The sequence below is a fragment of the Macaca thibetana genome, chromosome 1, assembly GCF_024542745.1.
Source record: "Macaca thibetana thibetana isolate TM-01 chromosome 1, ASM2454274v1, whole genome shotgun sequence".
NCBI classification, from domain to species: domain Eukaryota; kingdom Metazoa; phylum Chordata; class Mammalia; order Primates; family Cercopithecidae; genus Macaca; species Macaca thibetana.
Window position 1 is genome coordinate 179607084 of NC_065578.1, and position 24203 is coordinate 179631286.

The window sequence follows — 24203 nt, forward strand, 5'->3', positions numbered from 1 at the left end:
GATCATTGTAGGAGAGTTTGGTCTTTGTAAATCTTCTTCATTATAATCTCCTAATATCTTTATATAAATAATGTACATCATAACTCATCTGAATGAAGATGAAACATGGTAGATTAACAAAGGAAGACAGAAGAGAGAAGAAAGGAGTCTGTTGGGGAAGCTAGACATTTCTTCCAAGCATTTCCTTTCTGATACATGTCAATTTCGCTGTGAACAGGAACCATGGTAAAGGCCGTTTGTTTCCTCGTGATGAAATTCAGTCTTACGAGTCATTCTGTGCAACCTAAATGGAATGTTGCCAACTTAACCTTCCTTGAAGTCTTCCTACATCTAACAGACAACTACCTTTAAAGAATAATGGCTAATTGGGGTTGCCCATCCCTAAAATCACCCTAAAATGCAATAGGTAAATGTGCTAGTGGACAAAGGCTCATTTTTCCTGTTTCTTTAGGTTTAACCTTACACAGGTGTATCATTTGCTGAGCATCTAATCCACCATGGAAGCTGCACAGTGCACCTGGGATGCTGGTGCAGATCTGGGGACTATATTTTTTGTCTTTTCCTCCCCTCACCGGAATCTGTCAGACAGCTAATACTTTCTTACAGAACTGAGCAGGCCCTGAGAACTTGATTCTTTGGCTAGCAGGAGAAAAACCCTAACACGTTCTCTTCAACAGTCAGCTATTATCCTTTTACCCAACTTTTGATAATACTTTTAAAGTAATGTTTGCAATAGATTATCATTTATTAGGATGAAATAAAAGATGAGCTATGAGGATCGACTTTCAGTTTCATATTTACAAGTTCATTCAGTTAGAAGATGCAAGCAATGAGAACAAAGGTATGACCCATGGCAAACGGTGGGGAAGCGACAGGACGCAGCAGTGACCCTGTGCCAGAGCAAGCACCAAGGAAGATGGAACTGAAAATAACCAGCTGAGGAGTTCATGAATACACCTGTGGCCCTTAGGAGACAAAAACATCTTGTCTAGTAGGAGCACTCTGGATGAGAAAGGATGTGTGCTGTGGTGCAGACTGGAAGTCTGACTGTGGAAACAGGCGTGGCGAAGCTTCGAGAAGACAGGTGCCCTCTGGGTGCTCAGTATCCCTGAGTTATTTTTAGAGTATGTCTGCTTACAGCCAGTAGTTACTACTGGAATGTACACGATAGTGATCCCCACTCGCTCCTTCAGATGGCCTGGGGAAGAGGAATGACGGAATAATCCAGAGTGATTCACAAACAGTGAATCATGACTATCAATGTGCCTTGTGTCTAGGAGATGATGTGGGGGTCAAGGGAGACTAAGGAAAAGAATGGAGAAGGACAAGTGGCTCTTCCGTTAGCCACAGAGAAAGGGCTACAACTGATCCAGGAACAAATCTTGTCTTAAACTGGAGGGAACCACATACATACCAATAGCAAGAGTCTCCCAGGCAATTTCTAAGAGGAGGGAAACTGCTAACACATAGCCTAGGTTTAGACAGAATCAAAAACACCCCCTTCAGGAACTATGGGCCCCTTAGAGGAAGTCAACTCTCTGCTCCCTCTCACAGAGGGCAAGCCTCCCAAGGAGAAGCCCTGGCACCTGCGCAGGCAATAGAACCGCCAGGCCTGGCACCCCTCTAGACCAGGAGAAAGGTGCTGAGGAGCAGGCCCTCAGAACTTGATTTTTCAGCCAGCAGGAGAAAAACCCCAACACATTCTCTTCAACAGTCAGCTATTATCCTTTTACCCAGACTGGAATATGCAGTCCTGTATATTTTCATCTTTGGAACAGGTGGCTTGATATGCAAATAAAGTAATAAGTGTCAGAGCTGTATCCTAGCAGTAGCTACTTTGCAAGTGTTACCATGGCACCCATTCAACAGTGTTCTTAGAGGTAGCCACACCTCAGCAAGGTCTTTCTAACTTGGAACAGCAAAGTTCAAATGAACGAATAGACACAAACTGTGAAAGAGTCCTGAACCCATTACAAGGTGATTCTTTACAGCACAATTGCCCTCTGAGGCTACTTGAAACAAGGCATGGGACTTAAAGGAGAAAAAGAAGGAAATGGACCATCTCTTCTAACACCTGGAATGTGATCCAAGCCTGGAGACAAATTGAGGGTAATTATAACTGCTAACATTTGTTTTTAGCTGCTAACAGATTGTGCACAGATTGTGAAGGGCAAACTCCATTCTCCAATTACTCCAGTGCAAACTGTGCTTTAACAGTACTCACTAAATCCTAGTTGAGTGAAATGAGAGCAGATTGTCCTTGTGGTGTGGTTCATTTATGTTAAACTATGGAAAACTGGGACTGTCCCCCTACAGTCCCAGTCCAGGGGTCACTCACAGCCAGATGCAGAGAGCCCTACAGCACACTGGGCTCTACACATCTCTGTTCTTACTGCCAGCAAACCTGCTCTACAGGGTATAACATGTATTTCCCAAGCACAGACAAAGCAAAAGGAGAAGGGCTAGACATCAGCTGCTGGGGAAACAAGTCTTAAGCAACCTGGCTTGTGAGCCAATCAAGGTTGCTGAGGTAGGTCCTAAGCCAAAACAGGGTACATTTCCACCTGGTTAGGGGAGAATAAAATAACCGATACGGAAAGTTAACAAGATAATCTGTGATCGGTAACAAATTGATACAATAAACCATGAATTCTATGAGAGTTCAAAGAGGGCAACAGTTCTTTCCTGCTTCCTCTTCAAATGAGGGGGATCAAAGAAGAAGCCCAGAAAGACGATGAAAAAGTGGAAACCTCACCAATAGGAAACTAGAGTTTGTTGACACTGAAAAGCCATCAGCAAGAATGAGACTACAGAGCTCCCTCCACTATGTGTCAAAGCCACAGTTCTCTCCATGTCCTTAAAGACAGTAATGATGTATCATTTCTGGCTGAAACAGTCACAGAAGACAGGGGTGCAAAGGAAGGAGCACTTAGAAAAGCAATAGGGAGTTTCCATTTTGCTACCTTTATTTAAAAACACACAAAGGGTAATTTTGTTTCCCAAAAGGGTAATTATGGGACCATTATATATAGTTAACTCCACATACGCATCACCTTAAGAAATAGTAATAAAGACAGAAAAGTGCCTCTTGGTTCTGTTTCCATAACATTTAGCCAAATCAATCTGTAAATTGTCTGTGGGTAAGTTGAAATTGTAATTTGAGCAGTAACCTGGATGTCCGACGTACCACCTAGGGGTCGACCACATCAAGGGCACAATATTAAAAAGCATGAGAATTTGGGCTTGGTTGTGCCAAGTTCTGATGGAGAGATCCATCCAGCCTGATGAAGGCTAAGCGAGGAGGAGGTCCAGGGAGGAAACAATGCTCGGGAGCAAGCAAGAAATGGCATCAGGTTCCAAGAGATGGTCCACTGCCAAGGGTTAAATCCAGCTCTCTGGAAGGAAAGCTATGACAAGGTCTAAGAAGCCTCAGGGCAGGAATTCAGTTACATCAAGAAAGCATAGTACTAAGGAAAAAACAAAGCTCATGTCCAATCCTATGGATTAAGATGACACAGCAGAGGCTAGGGGAAATCTAGAATCTGGTGGGTATGTGGTGCCAGAGTTACTGCAGGATATTAGCCACTAAGATAACGGTGACATGAGTAAAGCCACACTCCACCTATAGCTGGATTGAGGCTTTTAACATATTTTCTGCCCAGGACAGGATTAGCATAGGAACTCTGCAGGTGTCAGGCTAGAGATCAAGCTGTATCAAATACAGCAATGACTGAGCCGATCTGGGCTGAGGAAGACAGAACGTGAACAGAGCACTTCCATATGAGAGGCCATAATTTATTTATTAGCACAAGGATTTATGATGATAAGTGAGATTTTTGAAAAGTGAAAAATATATTCTGTTGCAATGGTCAGTTTATCTCATTTAAATTTTCTGCCTTATCAGTTTTGTTATCCGACAAAGTTAAATGTAAAACATGAAACCATAAATACTAGAAGAAAATACGGGGAATACTTAATTATGCTTTGATGAGGAAGGCATTTCTTAATACATTAAGAAAAAACCATAGGAGTAGAGACTGGATCACATAAAAATGTAAATTTTGGTGCAATTAAAATAACATTGGCATAATTAAAAGGCTGTATAAACCAGGTAAAATATTTGCAACAAATGTGGCAGATTTAATATTCTTGATGCATAAAGATGTCTTGCAAACCAATAAGGAAAACCTCACCCAAAAAACAGGTAAAAAATCAAATATATTTCACAGAAGAATAAATGCCACAGACCAATAAGCATGTCAAAAAGTGTTCAACTTCACTAGAAATAGTAAGGGCACACATTATAGCAACAAAAAATACCAATGCTCACTTCTCAAATTAATGTGATAAGATTGGTACACCTTCCTAGGCAGTGATTTGACAATGTTTGACCTAATACTATGATTTCTAGTAATCTATACGAAAAAAAAATCTGATTCTTTATAATAAATATCATATATGTAATAATTTATTTACAGAAATATTCATCAGTGTTATAATAATTAAAAGAGGCAAGAAACTGAATGTTACAGTTACATAATAAAAAACTCATTAGCCATGAATATTGTGTTTTTTGTTTTTTGTTTTGAGACAGAGTCTCACTCTGTCGCTGAGGCTGGAGTGCAGTGGCACAATCTTGGCTCACTGCAAGCTCTGCCTCCCAGGTTCAAGCCATTCTCCTTCCTCAGCCTCCCAAGTAGCTGGGACGATAGGTGCCCACCACCATGCCCGGCTAATTTTTTGTATTTTTAGTAGAGACGGGGTTTCACCTTGTTAGCCAGGATGGTCTCAATCTCCTGACCTTGTGATTTGCCCACCTCAGACTCCCAAAGTGCTGGGATTACAGGCATGAGCCACCATGCCCAGCTGAATATTGTGTTTTTTAAAGAATTTTTAATAACATGGGAAAATGCTTATGGCACAATATTAAGTGAAAAAGCAGGGTATAAAACATGACTTTATTTATATTATACATAACTTACACATATAGCAAAAAGACTGGAAGGAACAGACCTGTGAATAAGCATGTCAAAAAAGTGATGGAAGGCTGGGCATGGTGGCTCATACCTGTAATCCCAGCACTTTGGGAGGTCAAAGTAGGAGGATCACTTGAGCCCAGGAGTTTGAGACCAGTGTGGGCAACATAGCGAGATCACATCCCTCCTAAAAACTAAAAAAATTACCTGGGCATGGTGGTGCATACCTGTGGTCCCAGCTACTCGGGAGACTGAGACAGGAGGATCACTTGGGCCCAGAAGGTTGGGGCTGCAGTGAGCCATGATCATCCCACTGCACTGCAATCTGAGCAAGAGAGCAAGACTGTCTCAAAAACAAACAAAATAGGTAGCTCCTAGGGCATTATAGGAACAATGATAACTGAATGAATATTTTTTAAAGGAAAAAAATCATTACTTAATGATCTCAGCTTTTTTAGTTTAACATCCCAGAAACTACTGATTTGAAATATTCCAAAGAACTATATTTGCTCTCTGTAACAGTAATTTTTCAAAAATCTTCTAACAAGACCAACTCACTGGAAAGAAAACTCTACATGTCAATGAATGAGTGTCCACAACCCAAAGAATACTCAAGTGGCACTTCCAGGAAGTCTCTACCATTAAGCAAAAGAGATCCCATGATCCTAGTCTCGGGGGGAGGGGGGGAAACCCTCCAAATTATTGCCAGTGATTTTAAGAAAGATGATGTTAAATGCTAGCACACTCAATAGTTCTGCACAATACATGAGTTCTGCACAATACTTAACATATTCTGAGAAGATCATGAATAAAATGCAAAACCCTTTTTTGTACTTTTATAATTAGGAATAATCTAGATAACCCTAGGATTTGTACTTTTACTACTAAGAGCTAATATTTACTGAGTCCTTACCATGTGACAAGCACATAGTGAAGCATTTTTGCCCAAGACCATCTTATGAGGTAAATACTATTAATATCTTCATTTTACAGACAAGTAATCTGTGGCTCCCAAATGTTAAATAACTTGCCAAAGACCACGAAGCTGATAATTGGCCAAGCCCAAATTTAAAACCAGACAGTCTGTTTCTAGAACGTGCATTGTTAACTCATTTGCTTTACTGACTTGGAATCTATGAAACAGGTAAAGTTGAAGAATGCCTTTCTCTTCTGTTTCTTCTCCATGCTCTAGGAGTCTCAATAAAAAATAATGAATCCTGAGCTTTTAAATCTATGCATATATCACTATCTTTATTATGCTACTTCCTTTAAAGAAAGTATGGTTTAATAACTTAATGCACTGTCTTCAGTTTTTCCTGCACTGGTTTCATATGTAATTTCTCTTCCTTGTTTAGGTTTGCGGCTAGAAGACAGTAAATCTAGCAATGGAGCCCACATATGAGGAATACCTAGCAAATCATGGAACAATAGTAAAGCCTTATTACTGGCTAAGCTTCTCTCTAGATTGCTCTAATTGTCCTTACCATATTCGAACAGGTGAAGAAGCGAGAGTTTCCCTCACAGAATTTTGTCAGATTTTTGGATTCCCTTATGGGACAACATATCCTCAAACAAAACACCTCACATTTTATGAATTAAAAACTTCTTCTGGTAGCCTGGTGCAAAAGGGCCATGCTAGCAGTTGCACTGGGAATTACATCCATCCAGAATCAATGCTCTTTGAAATGAATGGTTACCTTGACTCAGCCATATACAATAATGACAGCATCAGGCATATCATTCTGTATTGCAACAACTCCCCTTGTAATGAAGCTAACCACTGCTGCATCAGCAAAGTGTACAATTTCCTGATTACATATCCAGGCATCACTCTTAGTATTTATTTTTCTCAGCTCTATCACACCGAGACGGACTTTCCTGCCTCCGCATGGAACCGCGAAGCTCTCCGGAGCCTGGCCAGCTTATGGCCGCGGGTTGTTTTGAGTCCAATAAGCGGCGGGATTTGGCATTCTGTCCTCCACAGCTTTGTTAGTGGTGTCTCAGGATCACATGTTTTTCAGCCCATTTTAACAGGGAGAGCACTGACTGACAGGTACAATGCATATGAAATCAATGCCATAACAGGTGTAAAACCTTTATTCACTGATGTTCTTCTCCAGACAAAAAGGAATCCGAACACAAAAGCTCAGGTGGCTTTAGAGAGCTACCCCTTAAACAATGCCTTTCCCGGACAGTCTTTTCAAATGACCAGTGGAATACCACCAGACCTCAGGGCTCCTGTTGTTTTTGTGCTATTGCCTCTCAGGGACTTACCACCAATGCATATGGGCCAAGACCCAAATAAACCCAGGAATATCATAAGGCACTTAAATATGCCTCAAATGTCATTCCAGGAAACCGAGGACCTTGAAAGGCTTCCCACTAGAAGGTCAGTAGAGACAGTGGAAATCACAGAACGGTTTGCAAGTAGCAAACAGGCAGATGAAAAGACGAAGAAGAAGAAAGGGAAGAAATAAAATCTACCTTCCCACAGCATGAAACCAATTCCCAGCGGACTTATTAGATAGACAACAAAAATCTGGAAACTTTCTCTCTTAGGGCTGAGCCAAGAAGGAGATAAACTGATGCACTAAAAGCAAACCTTGAATTATTTACCATATGAACTGTTATAAAGTCACACTCTTTTAAACATAATCCAAAATGTTTCCATAAGCAACTTGATCTCTCTCCTTTGAAAGTGGCAGTATCAAAATGGAACCATTAGCAGCTTGCTAATATTTTGGTGCAGAAAAGGAATCTCATTATTCTATTCTACTCACATCACCTTTTCACAACAAAAGCCCATGGACAAAATAGCTACCTAAATTGATTTCAGTAAAAAAATTTACTGTAAAACTGAAAAACAGCCTGAAGCTACTGACATTAAATGCTGTTTGCAAGAGCAAACCAGTGATTTTCTACTAGTTGTTAATCATGGACAGAAGATTTTAGGTAGTTCATTTTTTTCTAAGGTGATTCAAAATAGTTTTGTGTGGGAAAAAGCACTTCTGTTGATTACGTATAGCTATAAAGATTAAAACCTAGGCACCTGCTCAGTTTGATCTTCCCCAGCTCAGACCTCTCCCTTCTGAGCAGATGATAGAGGCAAGATGATACATGAGAACCTCCAATGGCTCCTGTCATCACATACCATATAAAATCCAAGTTCCTCTTACTGGCTTTCAAGGATCCTCCTTTAACTTTCTGTTGCCTTGTATCATCAGCAAGATCATAAGTACCCACAGGTCAAGCGCTGTCTCTCCCTTCCCTTTAACTTTTCCCTTAGGATCTAGCACGTTATCCAGCAAAACATGGGTAGCAAGGCTGAAATGACATCTCAATAACTTCACCAATGACTATGAGTCAACATCCCTTCTCCACCCTGGCTGAAAGCCTACTTAACCATCCTGCAACAGATGTTTTTCTTTTTGTTAGCATCCATTCCCCCTTCTAATGCAGCTCCCAGTGCATAATGTGTGTTTTACTTCCCTCCTTTCTGACTCCATCCTCGTCACGAGTGAATATTTGTACCTTCTCTTAAAATCTTCAAAACACACTTCTAGGAAGTGCTCCTTCACTAATGCTCTAAGCACTTAAATGAAAGCACTTTGCTTATGCTTATTTCACATTTGCTGCCACTTGCCTCTTTGAAATATGTAAAGATACATTACAAGAAAAATGTTCATTTACTTGTAACTTGCTATTTTTTTCTATATATATGTATATAAAGCTCCTATTATCCTAAGCTAATAAAAGAGTTTGCCATGACATTAAAACATGTAATACTGGCCGGGCGCGGTGGCTCAAGCCTGTAATCCCAGCACTTTGGGAGGCCGAGATGGGCGGATCACAAGGTCAGGAGATCGAGACCATCCTGGCTAACATGGTGAAACCCCGTCTCTACTAAAAATACAAAAAACTAGCCGGGCAAGGTGGCGGGCGCCTGTAGTCCCAGCTACTCGGGAGGCTGAGGCAGGAGAATGGTGTAAACCCGGGAAGCGGAGCTTGCAGTGAGCTGAGATCCAGCCACTGCACTCCAGCCTGGGTGACAGAGCAAGACTCCGTCTCAAAAAAAAAAAAAAGTAATACTCCATGAAGGAGGAGGAGAAAGAAAAACATATTTTAGGAATAACAATTAGTATTGTGATTAAAATAAACATGAATAAAAAGTTTAAAACAAAGTTCTATTGTTAGCATACAAATTTTAATGGAATTACTGGAATACAGTTTTATTGTGCTTATACAGCGAGTATTATTTAAAGAAGTACTGCTGAGGTTTATTTTTATTTCATGAAATCCTATGTCCACAATTTGAGATATTGAGTTAAAAAGATCCCAAATGACAAATCCAGCATCTCTGATCATTATTAAAATAGATCCAATTTGTTGCCAGAAAATGGCAGACTACAACGTGAACCAGGCTACAGAGAATCCAGTTAGAAACACGGTCTGAAATAGATGATGAACTTATATTTCTAATGTGAACCTGGACATCAATGGTATACAACAAAAGGAGAAGTTGCCAGAACTATAGGAAAGAAAAGTGCCTTTGGCAGTTAAACTTTTGTAATGATTTGATAAGACTAGGGCTAGGAAGAAGATTACTGACAGGTCATAAGCTCAGGCCAATACAGCCAACCTTAGACAAAAGACTGTTAGAAGAACATAAAGATATACTGCCCAAGGCAAGTAATCTGTTTCCTCATCTGCAAAACAAGAAAGGTGGGCTAGTTCATCTTTAAGGTTCCTTTCAGCTCCATCTGCTATAAGAAGGCATATAGCAAAGCAACAGTTCCACAAAGTGAGATCCTGCAGTGCAGTGATTAGCTTTCCTTGCTCACTACACAGTGATTCTTGGTCATGTCAGGCTGGCCCAGCCATTGAGAGACAGAAGTTGGGTTGCTCCACCCCTCTTCAGCAAACTGGCAATGTTGATATGGAAGAATATCTCTGCCACCACACATTTAGAAATAATAGAAATAAAGAAAATAGAAGTAAATTAAGGCAGCTAGTAATATGATGATATGGAAAAGGCATTGGGATATATCCCAAGAAAACAATGAGACTGAAGGGAGGGACACATTATCTTGGTGACTCTACCAAGGTCCAGGGTTTGGGGGTCTTAGCTTTGCACGCTCAACTACCTACTTAGTAAGTACAGGGAGAATGGATTTACTCATCGGAAGCAGGTTTGGATTAACAAAGCTCTTGAGACTGATATGTAAAGACAAAAAACTAATGTACTGATTTCTAGTAAGACTTATAACTAGATATGCAAGCATATATTCAAGTCATCCAGGTTATATAGCCTCTCCATGTACATAAGCTACATTGCAAGTCAAATTATCATAAGGTTGCCTTATGGATTAGAGGAGTCCATTATTTGACTCAAGTGTTTAGTGCTCTCAGATTCTGCTTTCATAGTGGTGATTGACATCTGCTTAGAATGAAGTGGTGGATGGGGTATGTACAAGGGCATCTCATTCCTGAACAGTGTTTGGGAGGGTCCAGACAGCAAGAGACAACACAAACCTCTGTGACCAACTCCTGTCTTGGCATTGATTTGCTATGTGACTAGAAATGTTTTCTATGTTTCATCAAGCTACAATCCAATCCATATAATACTAAACAGATGAGAATTAATCAACCTATAATCTAATCCTGCTCATCTGAGAGCAAATCCTATTTCTTTAAATTGCCATTACACTTTTTTCATTCATACTATACGCAATCCAAAAAGTTCCACAGATGGAATCTTACTCTTCTTACTGGTTTTTAAGGAAAGCCACATAAATTTAAAAATTTTTTAAAATGGTAAATTTAAAAAGGAAAGCCACATCATAACCTGTACTAATTTAAAATAATATTATTTGGCCAGGCGTGGTGGCTCCTGCCTGTAATCTCAGCACTTTGGTAGGCTGAAGCAGGAGGACTACTTCAGCCCAGGAGGTAGAGGCTGCAGTGAGCTATGATCACACCACTGCACTCCAACCTGGGCAACATAGCAAGACCCTGTTTCTAAAAAATAATAATATTATTACTAACATTGAGTGAGAGCTATATGTCAAGTATTTTTCTAAGCACTTACATGTATTCATTTAATCCTCCCAATAATCCTATGAGGTAGATATTATTATAATACCTACTTCACAAATAAGGAAATTATAGCACAGATAATTTAATTAACCTCCCAAGTAGTAAATAAAGGCCGAGCTGAGCGTTAAACCCAAGAAGTCGAGCTCCAGAATCCATGTTCTTAATCATTATGCCTTAATGCTTCTCTAAATAATAACAATGCAGATTCACTACAAAGCCTAAAAGAATCCATATTTATTTAGGACCTGTCCTGAAGCTTGCCTGTCATTCTGCTCAAACCACAGTACCAATGGGTATCCTCTAAACTATGGAAGCCAGGTAGGCAGGATGGGCTAGGGTGGAAAACTTTAGTAGGTTTTAGTTACCAGAACTTTGGCCCTGCCCCACTCCCCTGTTGCCCAGGACCTCATGCCAAACATAAATCCCAAGATTATCTTGTCTTAGATGTCCCTGACTTTCAGGGATGTACTAAATCTGGGACCCAAGGCAATGGAACACTGTTTTACTGCATTGTCTAGTTAAGTGTAAATGGTTCCTCAAAAAATTAAAAAGAGAATTAACATATCATCAGGCAATTCTACTTCTGGGTATAAAAAACAAGGTCTTGGCCAAGCACGGCAGTTCATGCCTGTAATCCCAGCACTTTGGGAGGCTGAGGTGGGAGGATCATTTTAGTCCAGGAGTTCAAGACCAGCCTGGGCAACATAGCAAGACTCTGAATCTATTTTTAAAAAGTGAAGTAATTTTTTTTTATAAAACAGGACCTCAAAGAGATATTTCTACACCCATGTTTATAGCAGTATTACTCACAATAGCCAAAAGGTAGAACCAAACCAAGTGTCCATTGACAGATGAATGAATACCCAAGATGTGGTATATACATACAATGGAGTATTATTCGGCTTTAAAAAGGAAGGAAATCTATTCACGTGCCACAACATGGATGAACCTTGAGGACATTATGCCAAGTTAAATAAACCAGTCAAAAATAGGCAAACACCACATGATTCCACTTACATGTGGTAAGTAGAAAATGGTGGTTGCCGGGGGCTGGGGAGCAGGGAACAGGGAGTTATTGTTTAATGGGTACAGAATTAGTTTTGTAAGATGAAAAGAGGTCTGGAGATGGATGTTGGTAATAGCTGTACAACAATGTGCTTAGTACTACTTAATTATACACTTCAAAATGGTTAAGATAATGACTTTGTTTTATCTATTTTATCATAATCTTTTTAAAAAATTGAATTACTAGTTGACACCTACTGATCTCTCTAAATACAAAAAAAGTGACATCTTTTCTGTTAGACTAAATATTAGAAATCAGGCTCTATGTCGCCGGGCACAGTGGCTCACACCTGTAATCTCAGCACTTTGGGAGGCCGAGGAGGGCGGATCACCTGAGGTTGGGAATTTGAGACCACCCTAACCTTTAGGAGAAACCCCATCTCTACTAAAAACACAAAATTAGCTGGGTGTGGTGGCCTGTAATCCCAGCTGCTCAGGAGACTGAGGCAGGAGAATTGCTTGAACCCAGCAGGCGGAGGTTGCGGTGAGCAGGAGATCATGCCATTGCACTCCAGCCTGGGCAACAAGAGAGAAACTCCGTCTCCAAAAAAAAAAAAAAAAGAAAAAGAAAAAGAAAAAGAAATCGGGCTCTATGTCTAGTCTCAAAATACAGAGATAAGGTAAGGAAAGCTCACAGTAATATCTAAAAAACGAATATCCTTTTAAAAATCATTAAAATAACACGGTTTTTTTAGGTTCACAATTTACAGTTCATTTCAAGCTCTTATATGGGTTTGTTTAGACCTTTGATACTTGGCTATATACTTATTTTTAGAAAAAAGTAATTCCAAATTATTATAATTTGCCACATCATTCTGCCACCTGCTGATTGAATATCATTGGCCAAATTACATAACCTCTCTGAGTTTTAGTTTACTCATTCATAAAATGGGAACACTAATTTCTAGGCCATAGAGCTACTCTGGGGATTAAATAATGCAAGTAAAGGGTTTATTTACCAAGTGTCTGACACACAATAAACTTATTAAGTGGTTACTATTATTAATAAAATATGAACAGGATAAGGATAAAGAGTAGGAAATTATAAGGATTGCAGGATCTTTCAAATATTATCAAAACTATGAGTCTTAGATAGTTGACTTCCTATTTTCTTTAAGAAGTAAAGATAGGTCAGGCACGGTGGCTCTCGCTTGTAATCCCAGCACTTTGGGAGGCCGAGGCAGGCGGGTCACGAGGTCAGGCGATCCAGACCATCCTGGCTAACACGGTGAAACCCCGTTTCTACTAAAAATATTTTAAAAATCAGCCAGGTGTGGTGGCAGGTGCCTGTAGTCCCAGCTACTGGGGAGGCTGAGGCAGAAGAATGGCGTGAACCAGGGAGGCAGAGCTTGCAGTGAGCCGAGATCGCACCACTGCACTCCAGCCTGGGACAGGGGGAGACTCTGTCTCAAAAAAAAAAAAAAAAAAAAAAAAAAAAGAAGTAAAGATATGTTACTAGAATTTGTGACAATCAGGTTGGGGAACAAAAAGTTGATTTCAATGTTTTGCTTAAAGAGTTAATAGTGGTAATGAGAAAAGAAAAAAGTCCATGGTCATGGCATATACTAAAACAATTATAAGAAAATATTTTGTGCAACTTCTTGCCAATAAATTGGCAATCTAGATGAGATGCATTATTTTCTAGAAACACATAAATTCTAAAATTGATTTAATAATAGAAAGAAAAATCAAACAAATCAATAATCATAGAAGATAAGAATGATCGAAGATCTACCTCTAAAAATATCAGCAAGCCCAGGTAGTTTTGCAGCACACTCTATAACTTTCAAAGACCAAATAGCATGATAATTTCTCATCATTTAAACTATTGCAGAGTGTAGGGAAAAAAAGGTGGAAATCTAAATTCGTCTACAAAGTTAGGCTAACACTAATATCAAAACTGGATAAAGATAGCACAAATAAATAAAATTATGGATCCATCTTACTTAAAAACAGAAATTATGAACAGGCATGGTGGGGTGGCTCATGCCTGTAATCTCATCACTTGGGAGACCAAGGCTAGAGAATTGCTTGAGGCCAGGAGTTGAAGACCAGCCTGGGCAACATAGGGAGACACTGCATCTACAGAACAAAATTTTTAAAGGCAGCACGCAGTGCCTCACATCTATAATCCTAGCACTGTGAGAGGCCGAGGCTGGCAGATTACTTGTGCTCAGGAGTTCAAGACCAGCCTGGACAACGTGGCAAAACCCCATCTCTACAAAAAAATACAAAAATTAGCTAGGGGTAGTGGTGTGCTCCTGTGGTCTCAGCTACTCGGTAGGCTGAGGTGGGAGGATGGCTTGAGCCTGGGAGGTCGAGGCTGCAGTGAGCCAAGATCACACCGCTGCCCTCCAGCCTAGGCAACAGAGTGCGATCCTGTCTGAACTTTTTTAAAAAAATTCTGAAACCACACAAACAAAATATAAACTAATCAAATCCAGCAAGTAATTAAAATGGTAATATTTCACAACCAAATAGAGTTTATTGTAGAAACATGGGAATTTTTCAGTGTAGAAAAATATATATATTCACTACACTCATAAATTCAAAGATAGAAACTATACGATTTTTATGATTAGATCCCCATAAAAGGCATTTGATAATTTTAGCAGTCATTTCTAAAAGTCATAAAGCAAAAGTAAATATGTCAACTGGTGAAATACCAAAGACATTTCCATTGAGACAGGAACAAAGCAGAAGAGCCCAGCACTCAATTTTTCAACACTCTTTTCAACATTCTAGCATATATAATAAGATAAAATAAGTGACAGAAATATTGGAAAAGAAGATGTAAATTATCATTACCTCAAATATTATACAGTGTGATAAGAGATGCAACCTTAAAACAACTGTTAGCATTAATAAAATACCCCCATGCTAAGAAAGAATACAGGATAAATATGTTTTAAAGTCCATAGCTTTCATTTTATATCATAAGCCGTTAAAAAAATCAAATGAAAAAGTCTCATTCACAATACTTTAAAAATAAGACTTATTCTTTGGCACTAAATCTTCTTCCTGAGGCAAGAGTACAGATTTACAATTTTTTTTAATCTTTGAAGTACTAATATATGAATAAAGGTTTATGAAAGTTGCAGATACCAGGATGAAATCACTTTTTGTCAAACACAAACTAGAGCCAGGAGAGCACAAAGGAGTAGGGTTCATGATTGCATGGACGAGATAAAAGACATTTTTGGAAGTCTTGTCTCAAGGACTTTCTAAAATAAGAAATTCTGTAGGACTGCAGCAATTCAGATAAAATGCTCTCAAAACAACACCTGCCCAGTAATAGCATCTCCTCCTCTAAAATGTCGCCAAGTCTGACTTTGAGTATCCAAAACCAGTATCTGTTTCCAACCATCTTATGTGAACTTCTCCTTTTGCCAAATAAAAGTTTCCCTTTGGCCAGGCGCGGTGGCTCACCCCTGTAATCCCAGTACTTTGGGAGCCCAAGGCGGGCGGATCACAAGGTCAGGAGATCAAGACCATCCTGGCCAACAGGCAGAAACCTCGTCCTACTAAAAATATAAAAACTAGCTGGGCGTGGTGGCGTGCGCCTGTAATCCCAGCTACTTTGGAGGCTGAGGCAGGAGAATCACTTGAACCAGGGAGTCAGAGGTTGCAGTGAGCCGAGATTGTGCCACTGCACACCAGCCTGGCGACAGAGCGAGACTCCGTCTCAAATAAAAAAGTAAATAAATAAATAAAATTTTAAAAAGTTTCCCTTTATCCTCCCTTCTTTGATGCATATGTAGCTTGCCACAGCTATGCATCTCAGGTTATAATCCTCCTTTCTAATTCCCAAATAAATTCAATGTATTTAGAGATTTTTTTTTTTTCTTTAGCTTACAGGTTTTTAGTTGACAAGTTTGAGTAGAGAGTTCACCCTATCTACTCCACTTTAATGTGTAATCATAAAATTATATAAAGAAAAAACTCGAAACAAAGAAAAAATGAAATTTTGAAGGTTCGTGTTTTAAAATTTAACACATAACCAATTGATGCAGATATTCATAGGAGCATTAAATCATAAGATAATCTATGCACAACATGCTAAAAATATTTTTATATTTTTATTTATTATGTATATTTATATATATTATGTTGCCAGAGAACCCTGGTATTAAAGCATCCTTACCAGAACTGAAATTCGCTTATTTATATTTATAATACATTTTACATATTTGATTAGCATTGATTTTGCACTTCTATTTCAAATAATAAAAATAAATAATGTCACGTTGCAGGATTCAATATCTTTTTTTTTTTTTGAGATGAAGTGTCTCACTCTGTCACCCAGGCTGGAGTGCAATGGCATGATCTCGGCTCACTGCCACCTCCGCCTCCCGGATTCGAGCAACTCTCCCACCTCACCCTCCCAAGTAACTGGGACTACAGGTGCGCACCACCACCCCCGGCTAATTTTTTGTATTTTTAGTAGAGACAGGGTTTCCCCATGTTGGCCAGGCTGGTCTTGAACTTCTCACCTCAAGTGATCTGCCCGCCTTGGCTTCCCAAAGTTCTGGGATTACAGGCAAGAGCCACCGCACCCAGCCAGGATTCAATGTCTTTATTTGTTGTTTAAGTATTTAGTGGCAAGTTTGGGGAAGAGAAGCATATGTTAGAATCCTTGGTTTAAAATGTCTGAAAAGAAAGACCTATTATAGCCTTATTAAAGTCCCTTCTAACTGAAAAGATCCTTGGCTGTTTGCATCATCACAGAAAATAAGGAACTACATATACAGCATTAACCTTGAGAAAATTCAGATTCAGTCCTGCTTCGGTATTGAATCAAACTAGGTTATTTGCACAACAAGTAAAATGTCTTAAAACCTTATAAACCTTTTATATCAGGGTAAGCACTCATTTGAAAAATTAAAAGGAAAATAATATTACCTAAGATGAATGAAGTATCATGATAAACATTAAAAATTTAGAATTTGCAAGGAAGTGAAATAATGAGCTTTCTAATTAAAAGATAATTAAGGACAGATTTCTCCACATACACACAAAAATTTCCCTAAAGCTTTATAAAGATATAACTAGCTAATAAGGTGGAGAAGTAATTTATGTGCCCATTAAAAAATACTCAATCTCTGAATGTTAGTCCAAAATTAAGTTGTCAGATCCTTAAATCATTGGCTAGAAACACGTTGAGTACCTAGTATGTACTAGGCACTTGGATCATTGTGAGACAATAAAATTTACTGCATTAGAAAAGACATTTTTCACATGTTAAATGCCATAAGCATTATTTGGCTGGCAATTAATTATATTTAACACATTAAACATATAGAGCAAAATTCTGAGCAATCAAAATAATTATACCCTTGAGCAATCGATTATTTAAATTCCTCTCACTATTCCCTTAAGCTGATTTCTACTCTGGGATTCTTTCATAGTTCTCAAATAAGAAAATAAAAAATTTCCTAAATAAGGCAATACAAAAGAATAGAAATGTAAGAGAAGAGATGTATTAGCTCTTGAATCTATCCTTGTTTCCATTTGCTCTCAATAGTGCCTCTATTGTTCGATTTTCTCTTCAAAGAAAAATCCTGATTTAAAAGAAGAAAAAGTACACTCACCTTTAACAGCTAAAGTGTACTGATTAACATCTACTCAAGTTAGCAAAGACAAACTGAAAAAAAATTGTAAAATCTCTATTCTAAGTTACATAATGCCATTCACCATAGCAATGATTTTATACTTCGGTATATGGTTTTTTAAAATAAATATTACCAACAGGTAAAATTTTTTCCTTTGCTGTCTTAAGACAGTCCTAAGATAATTTTTACCAGTGTGTGTGTTCATAACTTGAATGTTAATTTAAAGCAATGTTATTTCTATCACCTAAATGATATACTTATAGAAGAGTGGTTTAATTGGGAACAGAAAAACGCCACATTGCTTCTTCCCAAGAAAAAGGGATGTATTCCATTCTCGAGGTCTCTCTCCCACTCTCTATTTATATATAATATACTGCATAGATAAATACACACACATATATATGTATTTTTTTGAACTTAAAGAAGACTGGATGTATGTATTTACACGTATATAGCCAACAAATATTTAATTTTGAGATCTCTCTCCCTCTTCTGTTATTCTCAGTATGATTCTCAAACTGTACAGTCTTTCATTTTTCATTCATTCATCAAGCACGCATCGAGTCCCTTCTGCATGCTTAGTTTTTTGTCGGATGGAAGGAAGATACAAAAGAAAAACTGTCTCTGCCCTTCAGAATCTTTCCATCTCTTCCAGGAACAAGATAAAACACCATATATTATTAAGCAATTTATAAGACTAGTCCCAAAACCAATGGTACAAGTAACATGCATTTTACATTTATGTAGAATTTTAGAGCTTGGAAACACTTTCGTGATATTTAATCCTAAGAACAATCTTGTAAAGTGCACATTATTAGCTCCATTTCGGTGATGAGGAATCTGAGACAGAATTTCAAGTGACATGTCTCGTTCAAACATTATGAGCGGAAGAGTCAAGACTTAAGCCTGAGTTTTCTGATTATAAGCCCAGTGCTCTTTTCAACACAGCACTGGAAACCAAAGATTGTGGCACACAACACGACAACAGCCAGTCTTCTGTTCGAGGTCCAACTAAACTAGACCCATACCTGAGCAATGTCCAGCCAAATGTCCAAATTAATTTTATCCTGCAAATATTTGTTCTTCAGTGTAATACACACAGCACAACTACCATTTCCTTCGTCTTAGTGCCTTTATCTCCTACATTCCGGAAATGGGGATGTCAAATATTTTTTTAAAAATCTGGCCTAGATGGAATCATATAAATCTTAAATCATAATATAAATCTTAAAGGTCTGGTTTCCACCAATCCTTACCCATTTTGTTTTCCCCCAGCACTAGAGAGCCTAACCTACCCTCACCCCTTTTCAGCATTCTTGCTCCAAACAACCACCTATTTTAAGATGTCAATGACCCTTTCCCAAATTCTACAAATTCACCCCAGTTTTGCCAACCGACCCCAGCGCCTGCCCGGACACATTCCCCTCCCTCCCAGTAGATTTGATACCGGGTTCAGGTTCTGCAGATCCCGTCGTGATGCTGTCACACAGCACTGACAGATAAGATTTGACCTTTCGACTCCGTCCTTGGGGACCTCCCGCTGGCCAAGTAGGGTAGTTCCAACCCCAGGAAACGGGCTTCCCGCTCAGGAACGCAGCCCCTAGCAGCGCACAGTCCGAGGTAACGTCTCCGGCAATTAGAACGATGCTGGGCGCCCGGGTGTGCATCACTCCGCCTCATACTCCTGCCAACTGCAGGGCACTCGGTCCGGCAGCCAAGTCCATCCCACCCACATCCAAGTCCCAGCCAGTCGGACCTTACGCAGGACCCGGATGACAGGTCGTTGACGGCTGCAGCAAAAGTCAATGCCACCTGCCGCTGCTGCCCATCACCGACAACCTCAGACCCCCTAGACTGGACCGCAGAAAAGCGTTTCTATGGGAACCCCCTGGGAATCACGTGACGCACTCGGACGACCAATCGTTTCTTACCTCCGCCCGCGATCCAGGTTTCGGCCCTCCCTCTCGCCCCCTCCTCCTTCGCCCAGCCCCGCCCCTTGCCTACGGAGAGCCCGCGCCTGCGCGCTGTGTCCTGCGCGCTCCCTCCCCCGCGCGCGCTCTCCGTGAAAGAGTGGGGGCGGCGTGGGAGGCGCCAGGAGAGCGTGAACCTGAGGAGGAAGCTGCAGGGTTGGCGCGCAGGCCCAGAACCGTCCCAGCCACGGCAGCCGGCGACGCCCCAGAGCGGAAGAGGGAAGTGAATCAGGCGCCGGGCAGTGGGCTGCTGGGCTCGGCTTGCTGAGGTAGAGGCAGCTCCAAGAAGAGGCCTTTGCCGCTGGTAGGGATTGGGATGTCGAAGAACACAGTGTCGTCAGCCCGGTTCCGGAAGGTGGACGTGGATGAATATGACGAGAACAAGTTCGTGGACGAAGAAGATGGGGGCGACGGCCAGGCCGGGCCCGATGAGGGCGAGGTGGACTCCTGCCTACGGCAATATCCTTGCATTCGCCGCCCTCCCCACCCTAGCCCAGCCCAGCCCGCCCTTGTCCAGAGACCCGGGAGCCTGAAGGTTCCGCGGGGCCCCGGCGCGGAGCTGCCCTGTCTACCTGCGGCTAAACCTGTCTCTTTGGGGTCTCCCGCTCTGAGAGGGCAGGAGGAAGCCCCCGTTTCCTACTCAGGAGCCAGGAGACGCGAGGGTCCCACTCTTGGAAGCCTGCCCTCCCCCGCGCGCCTTCCACGCCCCCAGATTCCTCAGGTTGCACCCGAGTGCCTGCCTGCCTCGGGAACCGGTCCCGCCGGCCGCGCCTTCGCGGCGTTGGGGAAGGCGGCCCGGGCTGGTGGGGAAGGCTGGTGCCGAGCGCCTAAGTTTTTCTTCCTAGAACTCTATTTCCCGGAGTCACATTAGCTCCAGAAATTTCTGATTGTGGGGAACCTGCGTCTTTCCTTAGTGATTTTGTTTTTTGTTGTGTTTTTGTTATTGCTAGCATTAAGATAGTTTATTCCTTACCGGGGGCAGAAGGTAGATGGTACGGTTTGAAAATTGAGGTCCCCTATGCTTTCAGCCCATTGGCCTTTAAAAAAAGAAAAAAAAGGGAGGGGGGGATTTGACAAAATATACATTGCACAGAATTTGTTAACCGGGGGAGGGGAATGAATACAATTTTTTGTATTCCTAAAATTGATTCCATTTTAGTTAAAATATGGCTGTCAGTTCCCGGTTTCTGTTTTTGCATATTTGAATATTCATAACTTTGACTCCGTATTTGCATTACATCTTTTTTAGAAAAATGTAAATGTTCCAAAAAACCGAAGCTATAGTTTTAGAAAATCTCAAACACTGGCTTTTTATGCATTTCTAATTATTGGGTGTATTCATAAGGAAGACTCAATGTCCTGTTATATGAGGAAAATGTGAGTGAAAATATTTAATGGCAACTGTATCCTTTTTTAAAGGCACCTAAATACAGCATTAGACATTTATCAATATATAGCTAGTCCTTTGATTGCCACAACTTTCACAATTAATTAGCTGTTGCTCTTTTGCATTATTTAAATAAGTGCTTGGGGTCATACAAAATGAGCTAATCACATGAGGCATGCTTCTCTAGAAATCCTTGCAGCCTTGAAAATAACAGCTTGTCAACCAGAGATTTTGTGTGTGTAAGAACTTTTTCTTCGGAAGATAAATGGTGAACATGCTTCCTAAAAACATTTGTGATGGATAGATGGTGTTTTACGAAACCCCAATGTATTTTAGGTAATTTATGGTGACTGCTGTGTCCATATCAGTGGATCCGCTTTTTGATCAGTACATCTTAAAATAAAAAGATACTGTCTTTTCTTACCCTTACATACAGCCAGGAAAGACAGCCCTAGTGGTGGGGTACTAGAGATGGAGGAACAAGTGAACTCTGTGGTTTTCCTTTTAGGGGAATGTCTGGTACATTCTGACAGTCTGATTGGCCTTCTGTTTCTCATGCTTGCTAACTCACTAGTGCTTTCAAAGAGAGTCTGAATTTAATAGGTATGGTCTAACACAGTTTGAATAACCTTTGTGAAATATGAGAGAAAATATCTAAAGCAAAAAATTAAGCTGCCACCTAAGGGACATATGAATTATTACATCTTCTGTGATGCCTCTTTTCATCAATATTGAGAGACTGCTAATGTGTATCATTGAGATTGCTAATCTGCCAGCATGTTCTACCAGCATTTCAGTTAATATAGAATATAGTAAAAGTTTGGTCTTTATTTTTTCAATTAGAATCACAGGAAAAGACATATTTTGGTTGATAATAGGTTATTTCATTTGGGGGACTAATAATTCTGATACATATTTTAGGATTTCTTTTTTTTTTTTTTTTTTTTTGAGACGGGAGTCTCGCTCTGTCACCCAGGCTGGAGTGCAGTGGCCGGATCTCAGCTTACTGCAAGCTCCGCCTCCCGGGTTTAGCCATTCTCCTGCCTCAGCCTCCCGAGTAGCTGGGATTACAGGCGCCCGCCACTTCGCCCGGCTAGTTTTTTGTATTTTTTAGTAGAGACGGGGTTTCACCGTGTTAGCCAGGATGGTCTCGATCTCCTGACCTCGTGATCCGCCCGTCTCGGCCTCCCAAAGTGCTGGGATTACAGGCTTGAGCCACCGCGCCCGGCCTAGGATTTCTTTAACACCACTCTAGGTAATGTTTGCATATGTATCTCACTGGGCAATGAAAGACTATCAAGGTGTTCATTTGATAGTTAGAACCAAGGGTGAAACAGTCTTTGCTTTATTAAAAAGAAAGTCTAATGTTCTGTTTTGCTTTTGATATCTTGCCCTTGATTAACATCCTGGAAACCAACACATTGAATTTCCAGTATTGAACTTGGTGACCAGTAATTTTCTTTTTATATGTAAAGCAAGTCTTCAGAACCAGTGGTTATAATACTTTCCTGGGGGCCATGCTTTGCTGCTACACCCTTAACTTCCATCACAGGAAACATGACAGCTGCCCTACAGGCAGCTCTGAAGAACCCCCCTATCAACACCAAGAGTCAGGCAGTGAAGGTGAGTCGCAGACTACAACACAGTGATCTCTGTTGATACCTTATTCTTAGTAAAATCCTCTGCAGTTGCAAAAAAAAAAATCAATATTTTAACCGTTTGCTAACTTTGACATAGAAGAGTTTATAATGTAGTTTGATAGGTAAAAATTTCACGTGAAAAAATAGCCCTGTAATGTAGTTATGATAATGCTGCATGGTAAGACGTAGTGAATTCAAATAGTGAAATCATTTGTGTGTGTTTTTAGAGGAGACCACTCAGGCTGAATTTGAACAAAGGTTTGAAAAATAAGTTAAACCTTTACAAAAATAAACAGATTGTAATTGCTTTTTAAAGATTTTTTAAAACTGTACAAATACTAAATATTTATTATAGAAAGCTCAGACATATGGGAAGGTTAAAAAGATAGTCATTTATGGTCCCACTACCCAGAGATAACAGTTACTACTTTGGGGCCTTGCTATATTGTTAGAGTTCCCTTTTGTTTTTTAAGAATGAAATTTTATAACCTGCTTTTTCGGCTGTATGCAATGTACAAGAGATTTCCTTCGCAATAAGTTTATTTCTATAGCATTTTTAACAGTTGTATATGGATAAGCTGCAGTGTATACATAACTAATCTTTTGTTATATATTTAGACTGACTTTTCCTATTGTGAACCACTGAAATGAATATTTTTTGGTAAATTTTTAATTGTTCTCTTTGAATAAATTGCTAGCAGTGAATTACTGGATCAAAGAACGCACTTTTTTAAGGCTTTTGGTACATATAGTATTGCCAAATTGCCCTTCAGAATGGTTGTGCAACTTACATTCTCTGCAGTCTTTTAGTAGTTCTTAACCTATTTAAGTATTTATTTAAAATGATGCCCATAGCATCAACCTCATTGTCCATAACTATTCGTACATCCTAAGAGCTTCAAGAATCTCAATTGAGTAGTAGTAAGTAATAACTTAGGTAAATGTGTAATAATTATCTAGGTAACATAATTTTTTATCGGGGAAAAATTGCTTTGGTTTTTACAAGTTGTAAAGAATGTCGTTGAAATTTCATTTTTACCCTGGATGCAAAGATATGTTTTCTAAATCTGGTGATTGCATAGTCTTTAAACCAAAGATAACAATAGGTAGTAGAAACATTGTGTGAAATCCTGACCAGTAGGAATGCTGGAGGTAGCCCTTTGTGTTGAATGGAAGAAGAAACGAATTGTTGAAAAGGTCAGTTAAGTGTTCCCTTTGCTTGCTTGAATGGGTAAGAAAATAACTGCTTTTGAAGCAGGCTTTTGCTAAAGAAAAAAGATCATTATTAATGAACATCACTATATTTCGTATCTACAGTCAATTCATATAAATTACAATTTTCTTTTAAGACAGCTTTGTTTAAAAATTTTAAAAGAAAGTTTTTAAGAAAAAATTACTTCTGAAGAATAATTCAAGGTGGAAATGCAAATCTGCTTCCTTGTTTTGTGGGGTTTCTT

The 24203-nt window shown here is 39.8% G+C and overlaps 3 protein-coding genes across 5 annotated transcripts in view; 2 read left to right on the forward strand and 1 right to left on the reverse strand.

The window, feature by feature from the left end:
- Nucleotides 1-19648, reverse strand: part of RGL1 (ral guanine nucleotide dissociation stimulator like 1) — a 291149-nt gene extending 271501 nt beyond the window's left edge. The window contains exon 1 of one of the 2 annotated variants that reach the window (XM_050765896.1): nucleotides 19197-19648. The gene's annotated coding sequence lies outside the window, so the exon portion shown is untranslated. The remainder of the gene's footprint in view (nucleotides 1-19196) is intronic. The other variant, XM_050765898.1, reaches the window with a different exon arrangement.
- Nucleotides 1-24203, forward strand: part of ARPC5 (actin related protein 2/3 complex subunit 5) — a 1051210-nt gene that overhangs the window by 1021791 nt on the left and 5216 nt on the right. The window contains exons 2-3 of one of the 2 annotated variants that reach the window (XM_050766000.1): nucleotides 19927-20178; nucleotides 22657-22729. In XM_050766000.1, the coding sequence (XP_050621957.1) occupies nucleotides 20036-20178; nucleotides 22657-22729 (216 nt within the window). In that variant the 5' untranslated portion in view covers nucleotides 19927-20035. Of the gene's footprint in view, nucleotides 1-19926; nucleotides 20184-22656; nucleotides 22730-24203 lie in introns of those variants that run through there. The other variant, XM_050766004.1, reaches the window with a different exon arrangement.
- APOBEC4 (apolipoprotein B mRNA editing enzyme catalytic polypeptide like 4) lies at nucleotides 1865-8723 on the forward strand. Its single transcript, XM_050765907.1, has 2 exons — nucleotides 1865-2109; nucleotides 6332-8723. Exon 2 carries the CDS (start codon nucleotides 6362-6364, stop codon nucleotides 7451-7453), a length of 1092 nt encoding a protein of 363 aa, XP_050621864.1. The 5' UTR covers nucleotides 1865-2109; nucleotides 6332-6361; the 3' UTR covers nucleotides 7454-8723.